Below are 17,423 nucleotides of genomic sequence, written 5' to 3'. Positions count from 1 at the left end.
TGTAGATTTTCGGTTTATGGTTACCATAAGGTTTTGATATAGAAGTCTGTATATAAACAAGATTGTTTTAAGCTGCTGGTCTTTTAATTTCAAATGCATTTTCAATATCCTACATTTGTACCATCCTCTCCTCAAAGTTGCTGGCTTTGATATCATTTCTGTGTGGATGATTTCCTACCTTTACTCTGTTTGCCTTTACCAGTGAACTTTTCCATTAATAATTTTCTTGTTTCTAGTTGTGACTTTCTTTTCATCTGGAGAAGTTCCTTTAGCATTTGTTGTAAAGGTGGTTTGTTGGTGCTGAATTCTCTCAGGTTTTACTTGTCTGTAAAACTTTTGATTTCTCCATTGAATCTGAACGAGAGCCTTGCTGGGTAGAGGATTCTTGGTTGTAGATTCTTCCCTTTCACCACTTTCAGTATATCATACCACTCCCTTCTGGCCTGCAGAGTTTCTGCTGAAAAATCAGCTCATAAGTTTATGGGAATTTTGTTCTATGTTATTTGTTGCTTATCCTTGTTGCTGTTAATATTTTCTCATTGTATTTAATTTTTGTCAGTTTGATTAATGTGTGTCTCAGTGTGTTCCTCCTTGGGTTTATCCTGACTGGGCCTCTGCAGTTCCTGGACTTGGGTGACTGTTTCCTTTCCCATGTTTGGGAAATCTTCAGTTATTATCTCTTCAAATATTTTCTCAGGCCCTTTCTCTCTTCTTCTGCAACCCCTATAATGTGAATATTGGTGCATATAATGTTGTCCCAGAGGTCTCTTAGACTGTTCTCATTTCTTTGCATTCTTTTTTCTTTATCTGTTCTGCAGCAGTGATTCCAACAATCTGTCTTCCAGCTCACTTATTTGTTAGTCTGCCTCATTTTTCCTGCTATTGCTTCCTTCTCATGTATTTATATTTCAGCTATTGTATTGTTCAACTCTCTTCTCAAAGCTTCTAGTGCGTTATTAAACATTTCTTCTATCTTCTTCATCTGTGCCTCATTCTTTTTCCAAGATCTTGGATCATCTTTACTATCATTACTCTGTATTCTTTTTCAGTTACATTGGCTATCTCTATTTCACTTAGCTGTTATTCTGTGGTTTTATCTTGTTCCTTTGTCTGGGCCATAATTCTCTGCCGTCTTATTTTATCTAACTTTCTATGTTTGTGGTCTCTGTTCCTCAGTTTGCAGAACTGTAGTTCCTTTTGCTTCTGGTGTCTGCTCCCTAGTTGGTGAGGTTGGTCCAGAGACTTGTGTAGGCTTCCTGGTTGGAGAGACTGGTGCCTGCCCTCTGGTGGGTGGAGCTGGGTCTTGTCCCTCTGGTGGGCAGGACCTTGTCAGGGGGTTTGTTTAGAGGCAGCTGTGGGGTTAGGAAGACTTTAGGCAGCCTGTCTGCTGGTGGGTGAGGCTGTGTTCCCACCTTGTAGGTTGTTTGGCCCGAGGCATCCTTGCACTGGAGCCTGTAGGCTGTTGGTTGGGTCCAGCTGTCGGTGCCAAGATGACAATCTCCCGAAGAGCTCATGGTGATGATTATTTCTTGAGGCCTCCACCAGCAATGTACTTGCCCCCACAAACAGTCACAGCCAACCCCCACTTCTCCAAGAAACCCTCCAAGACCCACAGCTATGTCTGGCGCAGGCTCCTATGGAGTCACTGCTTTGCCCTGGTTCCTAGTGCACAAGAAATCTTGTGTTTGCCCTCCAAGAATGGAATCTCTGTTTCCCCCAGTCCTTTGGAGCTCCTGCACTCAAGCCCCGCTAGTGTTCACAGCCAAATGCTCTGGCAGCGCCTTCTCCTGTTGCCAGACGCACAGACTTGGGAGCCTGACGTGGGGCTCAGAATTCTCACTCCTGTGGGAGAATCTCTGCGATATAATTATTTTCCAGTTTGTAGGCCACCTACCCAGTGAGCATGGGATTTGATTATATCACAGAAGCTCCCCTCCCACCATCTCGTTTTGGCTTCTCCTTTGTCTTTGGGTGTAGAATATCTTGTTTGGTAGGTTCAAATCTTTTCTGTCAATGGTTGATTACAGTTGTGATTTTGATGTTTTCATGAGAGGAGGTGAGCTTAAGTTCTTCTACTCTGCCATCTTGTCTCCTGCTCCCCGCCCCATACTTGGTCATTTTTTTTTTTTTTTTTTTTTTTTTTTTTTTGCTGTACGCGGGCCTCTCACTGCTGTGGCCTCTCCCGTTGCGGAGCACAGGCTCCGGACACACAGGCTCCGCGGCCATGGCTCGCGGGCCCAGCCGCTCCGCGGCATGTGGGATCTTCCGGGATCGGGGCACGAACCCGTGTCCCCTGCATCGGCAGGCGGACTCTCAACCACTGCGCCACCATGGAAGCCCATACTTGGTCATTTTTGATAGTGTGCTACATATTGTGACTTTTGCATTGTTGGCTGCTAGATTTTGTGATATTTGTTTAAATTCTTTGGTGCATTTTTTGGGGGAGTAGTAAATTACTTGAGAATAATTTTAATCCTTTCAGTGTTTGCTTCTAATGTAATTTAATTCAAGTAAATCATTTAAATTAACTCAGTATTTGCTTGTTATTTCAGGTCTAGAGCATTCTTTAAGACTAACTTGGTCACACTAGTAGCACAATAATACTCTTGGATGCAGAGCACCTAATACCTCACATAGTAGAAGATCTTTCCACTCTTTCCAAACATCCTGTCTGTGTGTATGCTTAGAAAGTTTTCCACCTATTGTGTTTGGGTTCTTTTTCCTCCATTGTTGGAAACTTTCTTATATGAATGTACAAATTTTACTCAAGGTGACCTTTCTGTTAGAGCTTCCTGCCTCTCTCTCAGCGTACCTCTTTCCTCTGAAATATTTTACTCCAGAAATTCTAATTGTTTTGGCTTTCCTGAACTCTGAACTTTGCGTTCTGTAGTTCAGCAGGCTGTGATTTGGTGTCTTCTTCCTGTACCATAACCTAGAAATTCTGTTTCTTTCCCTTCTCTCAGAGGTCATGTGTAATACCTAAAGGTCATTATTTCATTGATTTTGTATGGTTCCCAGTTGTTTGGCATGTACCATTATTCCTCTTACACCATCATGGTCATGATTGGAAGTTCCTGTGCAGAGCCTTATTTAAACCTCTGTACATGTAGACTCAGTGTTATGTATCCTTATGATTCAGGGCTTTAATAGGATCAATTCCTTTTTAGATTCAGAAAAAAATTATATTGTAGTTTCCTCTCCAAAGGAAAGGTCAAATGAGCACCATCACTTTGCTACTCCTATAACTATTCCTTCCTTCACATTCATGTGCATTAAAGCAAGTTCAGCTGACCTAAATGCCATATTATTTCCCATTTACAGGGTATTATTTTACAAAACCGGATGTAATCATCAAGTTGGAGCAAGATGATCCATTGTTATTAGAGGAAGAATTTCTAAACAAGAGCCATACAGGTGAGTTGAGTACTTTAGACACAACTCCAGGGGAAGTTAGATCCAAAACGGTCAGTTAGAGGTAGACATTGTGAAATAGTTTAAACACTTTTCTTTGTGAGGACTTATATCTTGAAGTGTGTAAAGAGTATACCAAATATGATATAAATGAGTGTAAGAAAAGGGATGGAATATTAGCACATTGATTTTCTCATCTTACAAATAGTAAGCTTCAAGATACAGTACAAACCCAAATACATAGATGATTATTCTAAATATAAATGATATAAACATTTCCATTCAAACATGCAATTTAGCAGTCATTCACATGGGGAATTTTCTCTAGTTTTATGCATTGTTACCTTAGAAGTCAAGAGTCAGTAAATCATGTATTTGGTCCTGGTTTCTCTGTTGTTTCTGTGGCCTCTTTAATATCTCTACACTAGACCATTTCATATTGATTACAGCACCTTTATGACATGTTTTAATAATGAGCTGATCAAATTTCAAAAAATACTCATGAGATTTTTTTTGACTTTATGCTAAACCTTGAATTTAACTTTGAAAAATTGAATTCAGCCTTGACTGAGATTAATGAATCCTGAATTTTTTTTTATGTTTTCTTAATTTACCACTTTGTATTTCTGATTTTCCAAATTAATTTTAGGTATGTCTCAAATACAGTCTAATAGCATTTTCTTTTAATAGTTTACATTAGCCCATTCATATTGATTGGCAGTTACTTCTAAATGCTGTTTCTGTGTATAATGTTACAGAAGCTCTTCAGTAATAGCCCTGCTTTCTTTTCTTTTTAGAATAAGTGTGTTTTTCTCCTAATAACATAGTTAGGTTGTACTTTGGCTTAAGGTGTGACCATAAAAATTTATAATCTCATGCAATTGCCTAATGATCCATTTATTTAGACAATGTCTAGTAATCACCTGATGTGTAACCAGTTATGAAATTAAAATGCTTACTTTCTCTTCCTTCCCATATTTTAACACCCAATTTTAGTTTCTTTTATAATCTCTCTTAGTTTTTACCTCTTCAATATCATTGTGACTGTTACTTGATTTTTCAGCTGTAAGTTATGTATTTGGCTTCCTAGCTTTTCAAGATGTGAAAAACATCAGGATTACATCTCATTACTTTTGTTACATCTTACTTTTCTGATATTGAATATATTTTTTCTAAACGTCCAAATTCTTAAGGCCTCTAAAAGAGAGTTGTAAAACAGCACAGAAATGAGAGTAATTAATTCCTATAAATTATATGAGTGATATGACATGTAATGATGCAGAAGCTTGAGAAAGACCTGATGTTTTTCTGATCCAGTCATATTCTGTTTCTTTATGAGAATTATAATTCCATGGGTGGTCACTCTGTACTATTTCTTATCATGGACAGAATAGTTGTATATATATTTATGCTGAGTTTCATACTTTCATAACCATGAGGAGACAAACAGTGGGAAATGATATTTGTTATAAATATACCTCAGAAAGAATTTATTTCTGTAATACATAAGGAATTCAGATCTTAAGACAGATATCTCCTTAGTATGGCCTTCTATGACTGTCGTATTTTAAATGTCACTCCTGTGTCAAATAGTCTTATTTCCTCCTTTTTTCTGGTTCATTTTTCTCCCAACCACTCAACACCTAATATACTATTGTGAAGTATGAATTTTTCCCTCTGTCTCTTTCCCCTGGAATATAAGCTCTCTGAGAGCAGATATTTAAAATATTTTATTTTCTGATTCAGTACCTGAGACAAAAACTTGGGACTCAAATGTATGTTAAATATTAAACTACTAAAATTGTTAGTAAAAAGGCAAGCATCCTATTTAGAAGAGTCAAAGTCCATAAAGAGGCATTTCTCAAAGAAGGGGATGAATGGCATAGATGAAAAAAAATGCTTACTCTGGGAAGCACAAATTCAAATCAGATCACACTGTAGTATGATGTTCTTCCCACTCAATTTTCAAACATGGAGAAGTTTTATGATTCCAAGAGTAGGATGATATGCAGGGAATCATCAACAAGGCAGGAGCAGTATTAACTGGTATTTGGGAAAACAGATTAGCATTTTCTTTAAATTTTAACATACCTGTTCCCCATGACTCAGTAGTTTTACTCCCAGGTTTATCTTCTAGAGTTTCTTATACATTTTCACTGGGAGACAAAATAAGACACTCTTCATACAACATTTGTAAAAAGCCCAATTTTGGAAGGAACCTCAATACTAATTTACATGTGAACTTAAATCATGATATAATAATACAATGGAATATTACACACTGCAGGACAACCATGGTCTATGAAGCTAAAATGAAAATTATGCATATGAAATCAAGCAGCAAAAGTCTATTGGTAGAAAAATGCCATATAAATAATGGTCAGAAACAAAAAACTGAATAGTATCTTGTTATTTGGAACAGAATGTTAAAACATACACACATACAAAAATTAAGATGTACTTAAAATGAATGTGTGTGGGTAAATTATTTGGTGTATTATAATGCACCAGAAGAGAATATTCCCTACTTTATTCCTGCCTCTTCTGGGACATTATATATAATTAATATTGTATAGTTAGTTACATTGGATTGACCATAAGGTTGGAGAGAGGTATTTCATACTTATTGATGCAGCAGTCAAAATTTCTTTGGAGTCTGCCTACTGATGCAGGGGACATGGGTTCGTGCCCCCGTCCAGGAAGATGCCACATGCTGTGGAGCAGCTGGGCCCGTGAGCCATGGCCACTGAGCCTGCGCGTCCGGAGCCTGTGCTCCGCAGCGGGAAAGGCCACAACAGTGAGAGGCCCGCGTACCACAAAAAAAAAAAAAAAAAAAAAAAAAAAATTCTTTGACTAAGCCAGTGTAACTGAGAGTGGTCTGGGTAGCTCTGAAACATACTGCATTTAAAATATATATATATATATATATATATATATATATATATATATATATATATATATACACATTTTAATTTATTTATTTACTTTGGCTGCATTGGTCTTTGTTGCTGTGCGCAGGCTTTCTCTAGTTGCAGTGTGTGGGGGCTACACTTCATTGTGGTGCACAGGCTTCTCTTGTTTCGGAGCACAGGCTCTAGGCACATGGGCTTCAGTAGTTGTGGCTCATGGTCTCTAGAGTGCAGGCTCAGTAGTTGTGGCACACAGGCTTAGTTGCTCTACAGCATGTGGGATCTTCCCAGACCAGGGCTCAAACCCCTGTCCCCTGCATTGGCAGGCAGATTCTTAACCACTGCAGCACCAGCGAAGTTTCATACTGCATTTTTAAGGACTACTAATTTATTTCATATCACAGAGGAGTGCAAAAATAATCAGAGAATGAGAGTTCTGTTTCAGATTTAGGAGCACAAAGCTGCATGAAATATATTTTATAGGCTCTAAGAAGGTATCAGTTGAAAGAGGAACAATTATTTTAGGGGTAGCTAAAAAACTGTCAACATGCCATTAATTTTAAGATGAATCCTGATTTAAGTGATAATAATTTGCTTAAAAATGTGTGTGCCTCAATATGCATGTGTGCTCTCCATCTATTCATTGTTAAGATGAATGGTATAGGCGGTACTTATTGTGAGAGTGTTAATTAGTGTTGGGGAGCTCTAAGAAGGTATTTTCTTAGTCAAGTTTAAAGAATAGTATTGCCTCAAAAGATATCTAGATTAATCTTTAATCCTTAAGTTGGGATATAGAGTTACTTAGAGAAAGGATTGTGAGTAGAAGATAAATGTTGAAACTGAAAAATATTATTGTAGTTAAGGAACAACTGCTAGGAGACAAATAGCCTGGCCAGACTAGATTGGAAAATATGGAGTTGTGAAATGGTAGCTAGAATATTAATGTGCCTGGAGTTGTTAAAAAAAAAAAGTTGTTTTCCAGAATGATGCCACTTAACTCCTGTTTTCTGTTGTATTTAGAGTAGTGTGTTCAGTGCCACCTTAGGTTTTAGCATAGGGCTGGCATTTTACATCAAAGGTTAAAATAGCCTAGGTAAGATCAGTCACACATATGAAAGAAACTTTTATGTGAAATGAATAAAAAGGGTATTTCTAAATGGGCTTTTGGAAACAGGTTGAAACATGCTATTTATGGATATCAGTTAATAGAAACTAAGTATGTTGAGAAGTAGGTGGAATGCTTATATAGAGATTAGTCATGGTTAAGACTAGTTTCAGGAGAGTGAGTAATTATAGTGAAAGTGGAAACTTATGATTTGATGTTCAAGAGAGGTTTGTTGTTGAACAACCCTGGTATAGTAAACTAAGGCATTAGCACCAGCATACAGAAGTGAATTCATTCTAGGTCAAATTATGGTTTTACCTCTCATCACTTTTCCACTTCTTGTACATTTGTATTTCTGTGAGTAACTCCAGGAGGATTTGAGCTTGAGCTATAGAATTGTTTCTATAATCAGGAGAAAATTAGTGCAGTTATAAATTTATTTTAGTGTTGATGTGTTTAGAATAGAAAAGGGTGGACTCCAGCCAGAAGCTGGTAGACTTCCCACTGTAATCTCTAGTTGGAAGTATAAGGACCTGGACATTGTTATTCTTCCTCAGTCCAATCCCTTCTTTGATCTATCATTTGAAAACCCTTATTAACTGATTTTTCTTAAATTCTACCTACTGCTCATAATCAGTCATCCCAGTCTCTCATTTTCAGCTTTCCTGAGTGAACCACTTTTGAGAGTCCTATTATCTATTTACCATTCATTTCCTTATTTTTAAAATGCCAACTATATAGTAATAATCATCATAATTTTGTTGTCCTTTTTTCTCAGGGAGTATAGGAATAGTATAAACATTTGGAATGTTTATTTCAGGGAGGCTTGGTGCCTAGAAAGCAAATAGTTAAATACAATATAGCACATATATATAAAAAGGCTGCATCCTATAAGAAATGTGTTTAATGTTCATAAGACATTTTTATTTTCTTTATTTTATAAGACAGCAAACTTGATAACCTCTTAGAGCAAAGCCTGGCAAATCAAGGAAAATACTTGCAGGAAGACTTTTTTGCTCAACTTCAGAATAAAGACACAGTTGAGGAAACTTTCTGCCCGAAGTTACACTTCAGAGAACATCAGAGCACTCACTCAGAAATAAAGACCTTTGAAATTGGAGGTGACTTAAGCCCTGATGCAGCCCTTACCATTCCCCAGACATATGACGACACAAAAGGGAGCTTCTGTCATGATACCATATTTTGGCAAACCTCGCCCGCTCAGACTACCTTTAGTGTACATCAAAGAACTCAAATAAGGGTGAAACCCTATGGATGTAAAGAATGTGGAAAATTCTTCTCTAGGAAGTATTACCTTATTGGACATCAGAGAACTCACAGTGGGGAGAGACCTTATGCATGTAACGAATGTGAGAAAACTTTTACCCACACGTCACACCTCAGAGATCATCAGAGAACTCATACAGGGGAGAAACCATATGTATGTAGTGAGTGTGGGAAAGCTTTTAGCCATAAGTCAACCATAAAAAGACATCAGAGAAGTCACACAGGTGAGAAACCCTATGAGTGTAATAAATGTGGAAAAGTCTTCTATACAAAGTTTCACCTCACTGAGCATCAGAATAGTCACACAGGGGCAAAACGCTATGAATGTAGTGAGTGTGGAAAATCTATCTGTAGGAAATCATACCTCGTTGTGCATCAGAGAATTCACACAGGGGAGAAACCCTATGAATGTAATCAGTGTGGAGTATTTTTCTATAGGAAGTCATACCTCACTGGACATCAGAGAACTCATAGTGGGGAGAGACCTTATGCATGTAATGAATGTGAGAAAACTTTTACCCACATGTCAAACCTCAGAGAACATCAGAGAACTCATACAGGGGAGAAACCATATGTATGTAGTGACTGTGGGAAAGCTTTTAGCCATAAGTCAACCCTAAAAAGACATCAGAGAAATCACACAGGGGAGAAACCCTATGAGTGTAATAAATGTGGAAAATGTCTCTCGAGGAAGTCTCACCTCACTCGGCATCAGAATTCACACAGAACAGAAACCTTAGCAGTGTAGTAAGTGTGGAAAATCCTTCTGTGAAAATTCTCATCTACCTCTGCATCAGTGAATTCATGGAGGAGAAACCCAATGAATGGGTTGCATGTGAGAAAGTTTTTAGCTAGATGCCAGTCCTAAAGAGTTCAGAGAACTCATACTGGGGAGAAATCCTATTAGTAATGAACATGAGAAAGTTTTCCCCTATAAACTAAACCTCAGAGTACATCAGACAGTCCCCACGTGGGAGAAACCCGATCAACGTAGTAAACTTTAGGAAACTTAAAGCAGCAACCCAGGCCTAAGAACACATCAGAGAAGTCACACGGGGAAATCCCATTAACATGATGAATATGGGAAAGCTTTTAGCCAGAAGTCAGGTCTTAGGAAACATCAGGCTGAGAAACTCTGTGAATGTAATGGATGTGGGGAAACTTTGACTGGAAGTGCAGCATCAGAGAACTCAGGGGAAGATCAATGAATATAATAAACCTGGAAATTTTCTCTTCGAGAAGTCAACCATCAATCAACAAAACTCACAGAGAAATCCCTCATGTGTATTGCATATGGATAGTGTTTCAACCAGATTTCAGCCCTCATTGGACATTAGAGGACTCACACAAGAGGTAAATCCTTGAAATTAATCATTTATAAACAGTCTTTCCACCAGACTACTCAGCGGGTGTTCGAAATTTACACAGGAAAAAAATCCTGTGAAGGTAAGCAATGAGGAAAACTTTTCTACCCAAAGACCACCTTCAATTTAATTGTACTGGAATCCAACATGAGGGTAGTGGGAATTATGCACTTTTTATGTAAAAACTATCATTATGTAAATATGTTAGAGGATACATTTGGATAGTTAAAATACCTCATGTTCCTATTTTCTCTTACTGTTTTCTGGCCAGTGTATAAAAGATATACAATTGTTACTGAATTGCCTCTTCAGGAAAGAAGCCAAACAGTGTTTTCTGCAAGACTTTTATTGTCTCAGGGTCACCAGTGCATTTAGTGTGAACATTATATTCATTATGCAAAAGTCATATGCACAGTCATTTGAAGAACAAATCTGATTCAATTGAGTTGCTGTGAACAGTGATACTCACAATTTACCCTGTAAACAGAAAAAGAAGTTGTATTTCCATTCTCCTTTAGTTCAAAATATTTTAAAATTATCTGGGACTCTTTTGATTTACATGTTATTTAGAAATGTGTTGTTCAGTCTGCAAATGTTTTGATATTTCTGGCTGTTTTTTAAATAATTCATTAATTTTTAATTCTTTAATTAATTCTTCAAAAGCTTCATTGTCTTTTGAATTGTGCATTGTGACCCACAATGTTGTCTATCTCAATCAAAGTGCCATCTGAGCTTAAAAATGTGTATTCTGCTGTTGTAGAATAAAGTATTCTATAAATGTTGATTAGATCCCATTGATTGATGGTGCTGCTCAGTTCAACTGTGTCCTTGTTTCGACTGATGAATCCATTAAGTACAAATGGAAGTTTGTTGAAATCTCAAACTATAATTGTTTTCAGTTCTTTTTTTTTTAAATTTATTTATTGACTTTTGGTTGTGTTGGGTCTTTATTTCTGCACGTGAACTTTCTCTTGTTGCAGCAAGCAGGGGCTACTCAGCATTGCGGTGCTCGGGCTTCTTATTTCTGTGGCTTCTCTTGTTGCGAAGCAGGCTTAGTAGTTGTGGCGCATGGGCTTAGTCACTCTGCGGCATGTGGGATCTTCCTGGACCAGGGCTCAAACCCGTGTCCTCTGCATTGGCAGGCAGATTCTTAACCACTGTGCCACCAGGGAAGTCCCAGTTCTTGCCTCCTATTTTGATGTGTTTTTAGACACATAGTCTTGAGGCTTGTTCTATCTTATGCTGAATCTACCCCTTTATCATTATGTAATGCTCCTCTTTATTCCTGATAATTTTCCTTTTGTTAATTCAGCTTTGTCTGAAAGTAATAAAGCTACTGTAGTTTACTTTTGTTTTTGTTGTTTTTTAATGGCTTATTAAATTTTATTTATTTATTTATTTGGATTAGTTGCAGCACACCAGACCCTTTGTTGTGGTGCATGTTCTCTTCATTGCGGCTCACAGTCTTCTCTTTAGTTGTGTCACAGAGGCTCCAGAGCATGCGGGCTCAGTAGTTGCGGTGTGCAGGCTTAGTTGCCCTGTGGCATGTGAGATCTTAGTTCCCCAACCAGGGATCGAACCCATGTTCCCTGCATTGGAAGGCGGAATTTTAACCACTGGACCACCAGAAAGTCCCTTCATCCCTTTACTTTTAATATATCTTTTTACATTCAAAGGGGTTTTGTATAGATAGCATATATTTGGGTCTTTTTTAAATCCACTCTGAGATTGTTTTTTCATTGGTATATTTAGATAATTCACATATATCTGCCCTGTTTTAAAATATTTATTCATTGTACTTTCTCATTCTTCTCTTTTTCTGCCTTGTGTAATTTTAACTGTGCATTTTATGTGATTGCATTTTCTTTTCTCTTGATATATCAGTTATCATTTTTAAAGCTTTAGTGGTTGCCCCAGAGTACACTATACACTTGAAGGTAATTCAGGTAGCTTTCAAATAATACTCTATATGCTGGAGGTTTGAACAGCATATTCCTAGATAGTTTTATTTATATATGGCTTTGTATCCTCTGGCTTCCTGGATCTGTGGTGGGACTCTGTCACTAATTTTGAAAAACTCAGCCATTATTATTTAAAATATTTCATTTGTTTTTGCCTTCTTCTTCTGGTATCCTCATTATCCGTATATTGCTTCCTTTGTCATTGTCCACACATCCCTTGGATGTTCTGTCCGGGTTTTTTTTTTTCCTTTTTTTCCTCTTGCATTTCAATTTGCTGTTTCCATCTTGAAGTTCATTGATTGTTCCTCTACTGTGTCCAGGCTGCTTGGGAGCCCATCAAAGGTATTTTCATTTCTGCTGTAGTGTTCTTTTTTTTTTTAATAAATTTACTTTTTATTTATTTATTTTTGGCTGCATTGGGTCTTTGTTGCTGCGCACAGGCTTTCTCTAGTTGCAGTGAGCAGGGGCTACTCCTTGTTGCAGTGTGTGGGCTTCTCATCGTGGTGGCTTCTCTTGTTGCAGAGCACGGGCTCTAGGCATGTGGGCTTCAGTAGTTGTGGCTCGTGGACTCTAGAGTGCAAGCTTAGTAGTTGTGGCACACGGGCTTAGTTGCTCCACAGCCTGTGGGATCTTCCCGGACCAGGGATTGAGCCTCTGTCCCTTGCTTTGGCAGGCAGATTCCCAACCACTGCGCCACCAATGAAATCCCTGCTGTAGTGTTTCTAATTACTAACTTTTCCTTTAAGATCTATCCTAGAGGTTTTTAAATATATTTATATATATTTATATATAATTTATTTATTTATTTTTGGCTGCATCGGGTCTCAGTTGCGACACGTGGGATCTTTCATTTCAGCGCATGGGCTCTTTGTTGTGGTGTGCGGGCTTCTCTCTAGTTGTGGCATGTGGGTTTTCTCTTCTCTAGTTGTGGAGCATAGGCTCCAGGGCGCATGGGCTCTGTAGTTGTGGCTCGGGGGTTCCAGAACGCGTGGGCTCTGTAGTTTTCGGCATACGGGCTCTAGTTGAGGTGCATGAGCTCAGTAGTTGTGGCACACAGGCTTAGCTACCCTTAGGCATGTGGGATCTTAGTTCCCTGACCAAGGATCAAACCCTCATCCCCTGATTGGAAGGAGGATTCTATGCCACTGGACCACCAGGGAAGTCCGTTTCCTACAGTTTTAATCTCTGTTCTCTTAATGTCCATTTGTATTTGTGTGTTGTTCTTTTTTTTACAATAGAGCCATTAGCCTATTAATCATATTTTTAAATTACAGTCTGATAATTCCAAAATCTGTCATATTTAAGTCTGGTTCTCTTGCTTGCTTTGTCTCTACATACTGTATTTTTTCTTGTCTTGTAACACATTGTAATTTTTTGCTGAAAGACAGACATAATTTATTGGGACTTCAGTGGGAGGGTTATGTTTATCTTGCTAGGACTTATGCTAGCGTGTCCACTGCACATTCACTATGCTAATGCTAGCGTGTTCACTGCACACTGTTTGCTATACCTGTAGGTGTCTAAATCAATTTCCTCTAATATGCTTGTTTTTCTGTTCTTGATTGTCTTTGAGTTTCCCCTAGAATTTCCTCCTCAGAGTCTAAATCTTGCAGTTCTTTCAGCTGTAATCCTCTTTTATGCAAGAATCCCGTTGATGAGTTGATGGGTGTGGGGGGAGGGGAAGCATTCTATGATTCTATGATTACATATCAGTCTTTTCCTTGACCTTTGCTCCTGGGATGTATCCTTCTCAAGTGCTTCTCAGCTTTTTGTTTCCTGTAGGTGTGAGAAACAGAGGTTTGGAGTTGAGTGTTTTCCTTCCCCTACATGAGTTAGATTAACTCAAAGTAATTCTCTTCAGAACAGGCACAGAACAGAATGCTCTGGATATATTAAAAATGGCTCCTTTTCCCCCTCCCTGCTGGAAACACGAGGGGATTTTTCTCTGACCGTCATCAGGAGAACTTGGTGGGGCTCCTTGAGGTAAAACTCATGAATGTGTGGCATTTCCCCTAAGAATAGGCTCGTGGGAGTTTCTAAATCTCAAGCTAGTCCATACTCAAGCTCCAGCAGTTTGATTATATTTTACCTACCAGTTTCTGGCTCTAGCAACTTCTTCCCTTGGCAAGCTGTGTTTCTCTGTATTGGCCTTTTTTGGGGCGATTGTTTTCCCAGTGACCTTGTTGCAGGAAGGGGGACCCCTTCCAGGGCCCGAGACTGGGCTCTTGTCTGACACTCGGAAATGAATCGTCCGAGGAGACACACGTGCTGACAAAGCAAGAGACTTTATTGGGAAGGGGCGCCTGGGCAGAGAGTAGCAGGGTGAGGGAACCCAGGAGGACTGCTCTGCCATGTGGCTCAGGTTTTATGGTGATAGGATTATTTTCCACGTTGTCTCTGGCCAAACATTCTGACTCAGGGCTCTTCCTGGTGATGTGTGCCTCGCTCAGCCCAGATGGATTCCAGTGAGAGGCGGATTCTGGGAGGTTGGTAGGACATAATGGACTGGAGTCTCCTCTCTCCTTTTGACCTTTCCCTAATTCTTCCCGTTGATGGTAGCTTGTCAGCTTCATGTTCCTTACCAGGATTTCCTGTCATAAAATAACTTATGCAAATGGTTACTGAGGTGCCTGGCCAGGGTGGGCAGTTTTCATCACCGTTTCCCCTAACAACCTCAGTTGTCTGATAGATCCAAGAAGTGTAGTTGTTCACTTTATTTGTTAGATTTTCTTCATTGTTGTGAAGATGGGACTGACAGTTTCAAGGCTCTTCGCATGTTGGAGTGGGAACATGAACATGCAGTCTCCATGTTTTTGATAATGCTGCTAGGCTTGAATTATCCCTGCTCTGATGCACTTCCTCAAGGCAAACCTGAGGAGCTGTTCCAACTGCCTCTCCTTCCCAGGTAAAGTCTCTGCATCACTGCTCTGGAACTGGGTTCAGGCAGTATCTTGCTTCTCCTGGAATGACATGCATGCTCTGCAAACATGCTGGATAGGGGCTGTAATGGCTAGTCTTCTTGGATTGCCCTTCCCTGTGTGGATACTCCACCCTGTGAGCTACTGTGAGGTTTATCAGGACTCAGATAATTCTGACTTACTGTATCTGGAGTAGAGCTTCCGTCCCATATGTACCGTCTGGTTGGGGATATTCACTGCCGTGTCGGCAAGAAAGAGCTTCTGCAACCCTGGGCAGGCAGAAAGGAGAAATTTCATGTCCTGCCCCTCCTGAGGTAAAAATGCAAACTTCTGAAATGGAGTGGAGCCCATTTGCTGGTTTGAATCTGCTCAGATTAGCATGCCCACAGCAAAGATCTGTGGGGTGGGAGAAGGGGAAAGTAGTGCATTCATATTTCAGACTCTGGATGTTCTTAGTAAAATTTAGATTTTCTCAAATCTATGTTTTTCCCTTTACGATATGCACTACAGACAATATCCAGAAACTTTTTTTTTTTTTTTTTTTTTTTTGCTGTACGCGGGCCTCTCACTGCTGTGGCCTCTCCCGTTGCGGAGCACAGGCTCCGGACACACAGGCTCCGCGGCCATGGCTCACGGGCCCAGCCGCTCCGCGGCATGTGGGATCTTCCGGGATCGGGGCACGAACCCGTGTCCCCTGCATCGGCAGGCGGACTCTCAACCACTGCGCCACCAGGGAAGCCCCAGAAACTTTTAATAATACTTTTTTTTTGCGTTACGTGGGCCTCTCACTTTTGTGGCCTCTCCCGTTGCGGAGCACAGGTTCCGGACGCGCAGGCTCAGCGGCCATGGCTCACGGGCCCAGCCGCTCCGCGGCATGTGGGATCTTCCCGGACCGGGGCACGAACCCGTGTCCCCTGCATCGGCAGGCGGACTCCCAACCACTGCGCCACCAGGGAAGCCCTAATAATACTTTAAAGACAGTTTTCTCCAGTTAAATCGGCTTTTTTGCTGTTGTTGTTGTTTGTCTGTTTGTTTTTTATATGAGTAGATGATCCACCACACCTCAGTGGTTAGCCTCAGAAAACCCTTTGGCCGCTTTAAAATTTTTCTTCTTATGTTTAGGTTTTGAAGTTTTTCTGTTGTGTACCTACATATTTTCTTCACATTTATGTTGCTTTGATTTTCAGATTCTTGGATACAAAAAGTAATTTTGCCACCAAATTTTGGAAATTTTCAATAATTATTTCTTCAAATAGTTTACCATTTTTCTCCATGTCTTAACCACACACATTTGATCACTAGTATTTTCTCACAGGTCATTGATACAGTGTTCACTTGTTTCTCAGCCTATTTCTCTCTCTGATTTTAGTTTAGATAATTTATATGGATCAAGAATGTGCCCCCATAACAAAAAGCAATTGCCTAGTTGTGCATGACTGAAAATACTGGCGTGACATATTTTGTTCATTATTATACTTGTCTTTGGCTGAATTAGTACCAGTTGCGTACTAAGTACTCTGTCACTAGCAGCCCAGAAGTCTAAAGACATTGCATATTTTAAAAGATCATTGTGGCTGTTTTGCAGAAAATGGATTAAAGATGCTAACATTAGAGGCAAGTGGACCATTTGGAGGTGGCTGGAGTAAACCCAGGAGAGAAACTATGATGCCCACAGGCTTGATGTGTATTCCCAGGTTAATCCAGCTAATAGGCCTTAACTCTGTATCTTCTGGGGCAGATGTTTGTCTGCCCCCAAAAAATAAGCAGGGATTGGGTCCTGGACAGCCAATGAACTGAATCTGTTAAAACTTCCTATTCTATCTTCCATGTAAATTTGATGATAGTAACACCACCACCACCTAACACATGAAAAACACTTGCAATGGCACATTGCCACTCCTTTTATATAGATTAACGTCTTCACACTTCATAATAGCCCCATGAGGCTGTCAATATATTATACACATTTTTCAGATGAACATACAATGATTTAAGTGAGGTTAAGTGTCCTACCCAATATCCCATAGGAGACCTGAGACTTGAGCACATGGAGTCTGGAAACAAGTCCATGCCCTCAAATGTGTGGCATGTACCAACGCTGGATAAGTCCGAGCATACTATTTGGGACTCCATCATACAAATTACAAAGGCAGACAATATATGGATTATAGAATTAAGATTTGCACAGTCAGTTCTAGATAGGTATTTCACTGAAACACATTAGAAATACAAAAAAACCCCATGAAGTTTCCCTTTAGAAAGCTTTGGGTAACCTAGATGACTCTCCATTTGAATGACCCTGCTTCTCCCCTTCTACACCCTAATTCCTGCTGTTATACTTTGAATTTGCCAAGAAAGGGCTTCCCTGGTGGCGCAGTGGTTGAGAGTCCGCCTGCCGATGCAGGGGACACGGGTTTGTGCCCCGGTCCGGGAAGATCCCACATGCCGCAGAGCGGCTGGGCCTGTGA

The 17,423-nt window shown here is 39.7% G+C and overlaps 1 protein-coding gene across 1 annotated transcript in view; it reads left to right on the top strand.

Annotated features, from left to right (window-relative positions):
* LOC132492726 (zinc finger protein 420-like) overlaps positions 1-10,859 on the top strand; it is a 78,337-nt gene extending 67,478 nt beyond the window's left edge. Inside the window, 1 exon segment of the mRNA XM_060102492.1 lies at positions 8,686-10,859. Coding sequence (XP_059958475.1) covers positions 8,686-9,460 — 775 coding nt within the window. The 3' untranslated portion in view covers positions 9,461-10,859.
* The last annotated feature ends 6,564 nt before the right edge of the window (positions 10,860-17,423 follow it).

Source organism: Mesoplodon densirostris, chromosome 6 (genome assembly GCF_025265405.1).
Source record: "Mesoplodon densirostris isolate mMesDen1 chromosome 6, mMesDen1 primary haplotype, whole genome shotgun sequence".
NCBI lineage: Eukaryota > Metazoa > Chordata > Mammalia > Artiodactyla > Ziphiidae > Mesoplodon > Mesoplodon densirostris.
Note: the sequence above shows the minus strand (reverse complement) of the source record. Positions and strands in the feature narration are given on the sequence as shown.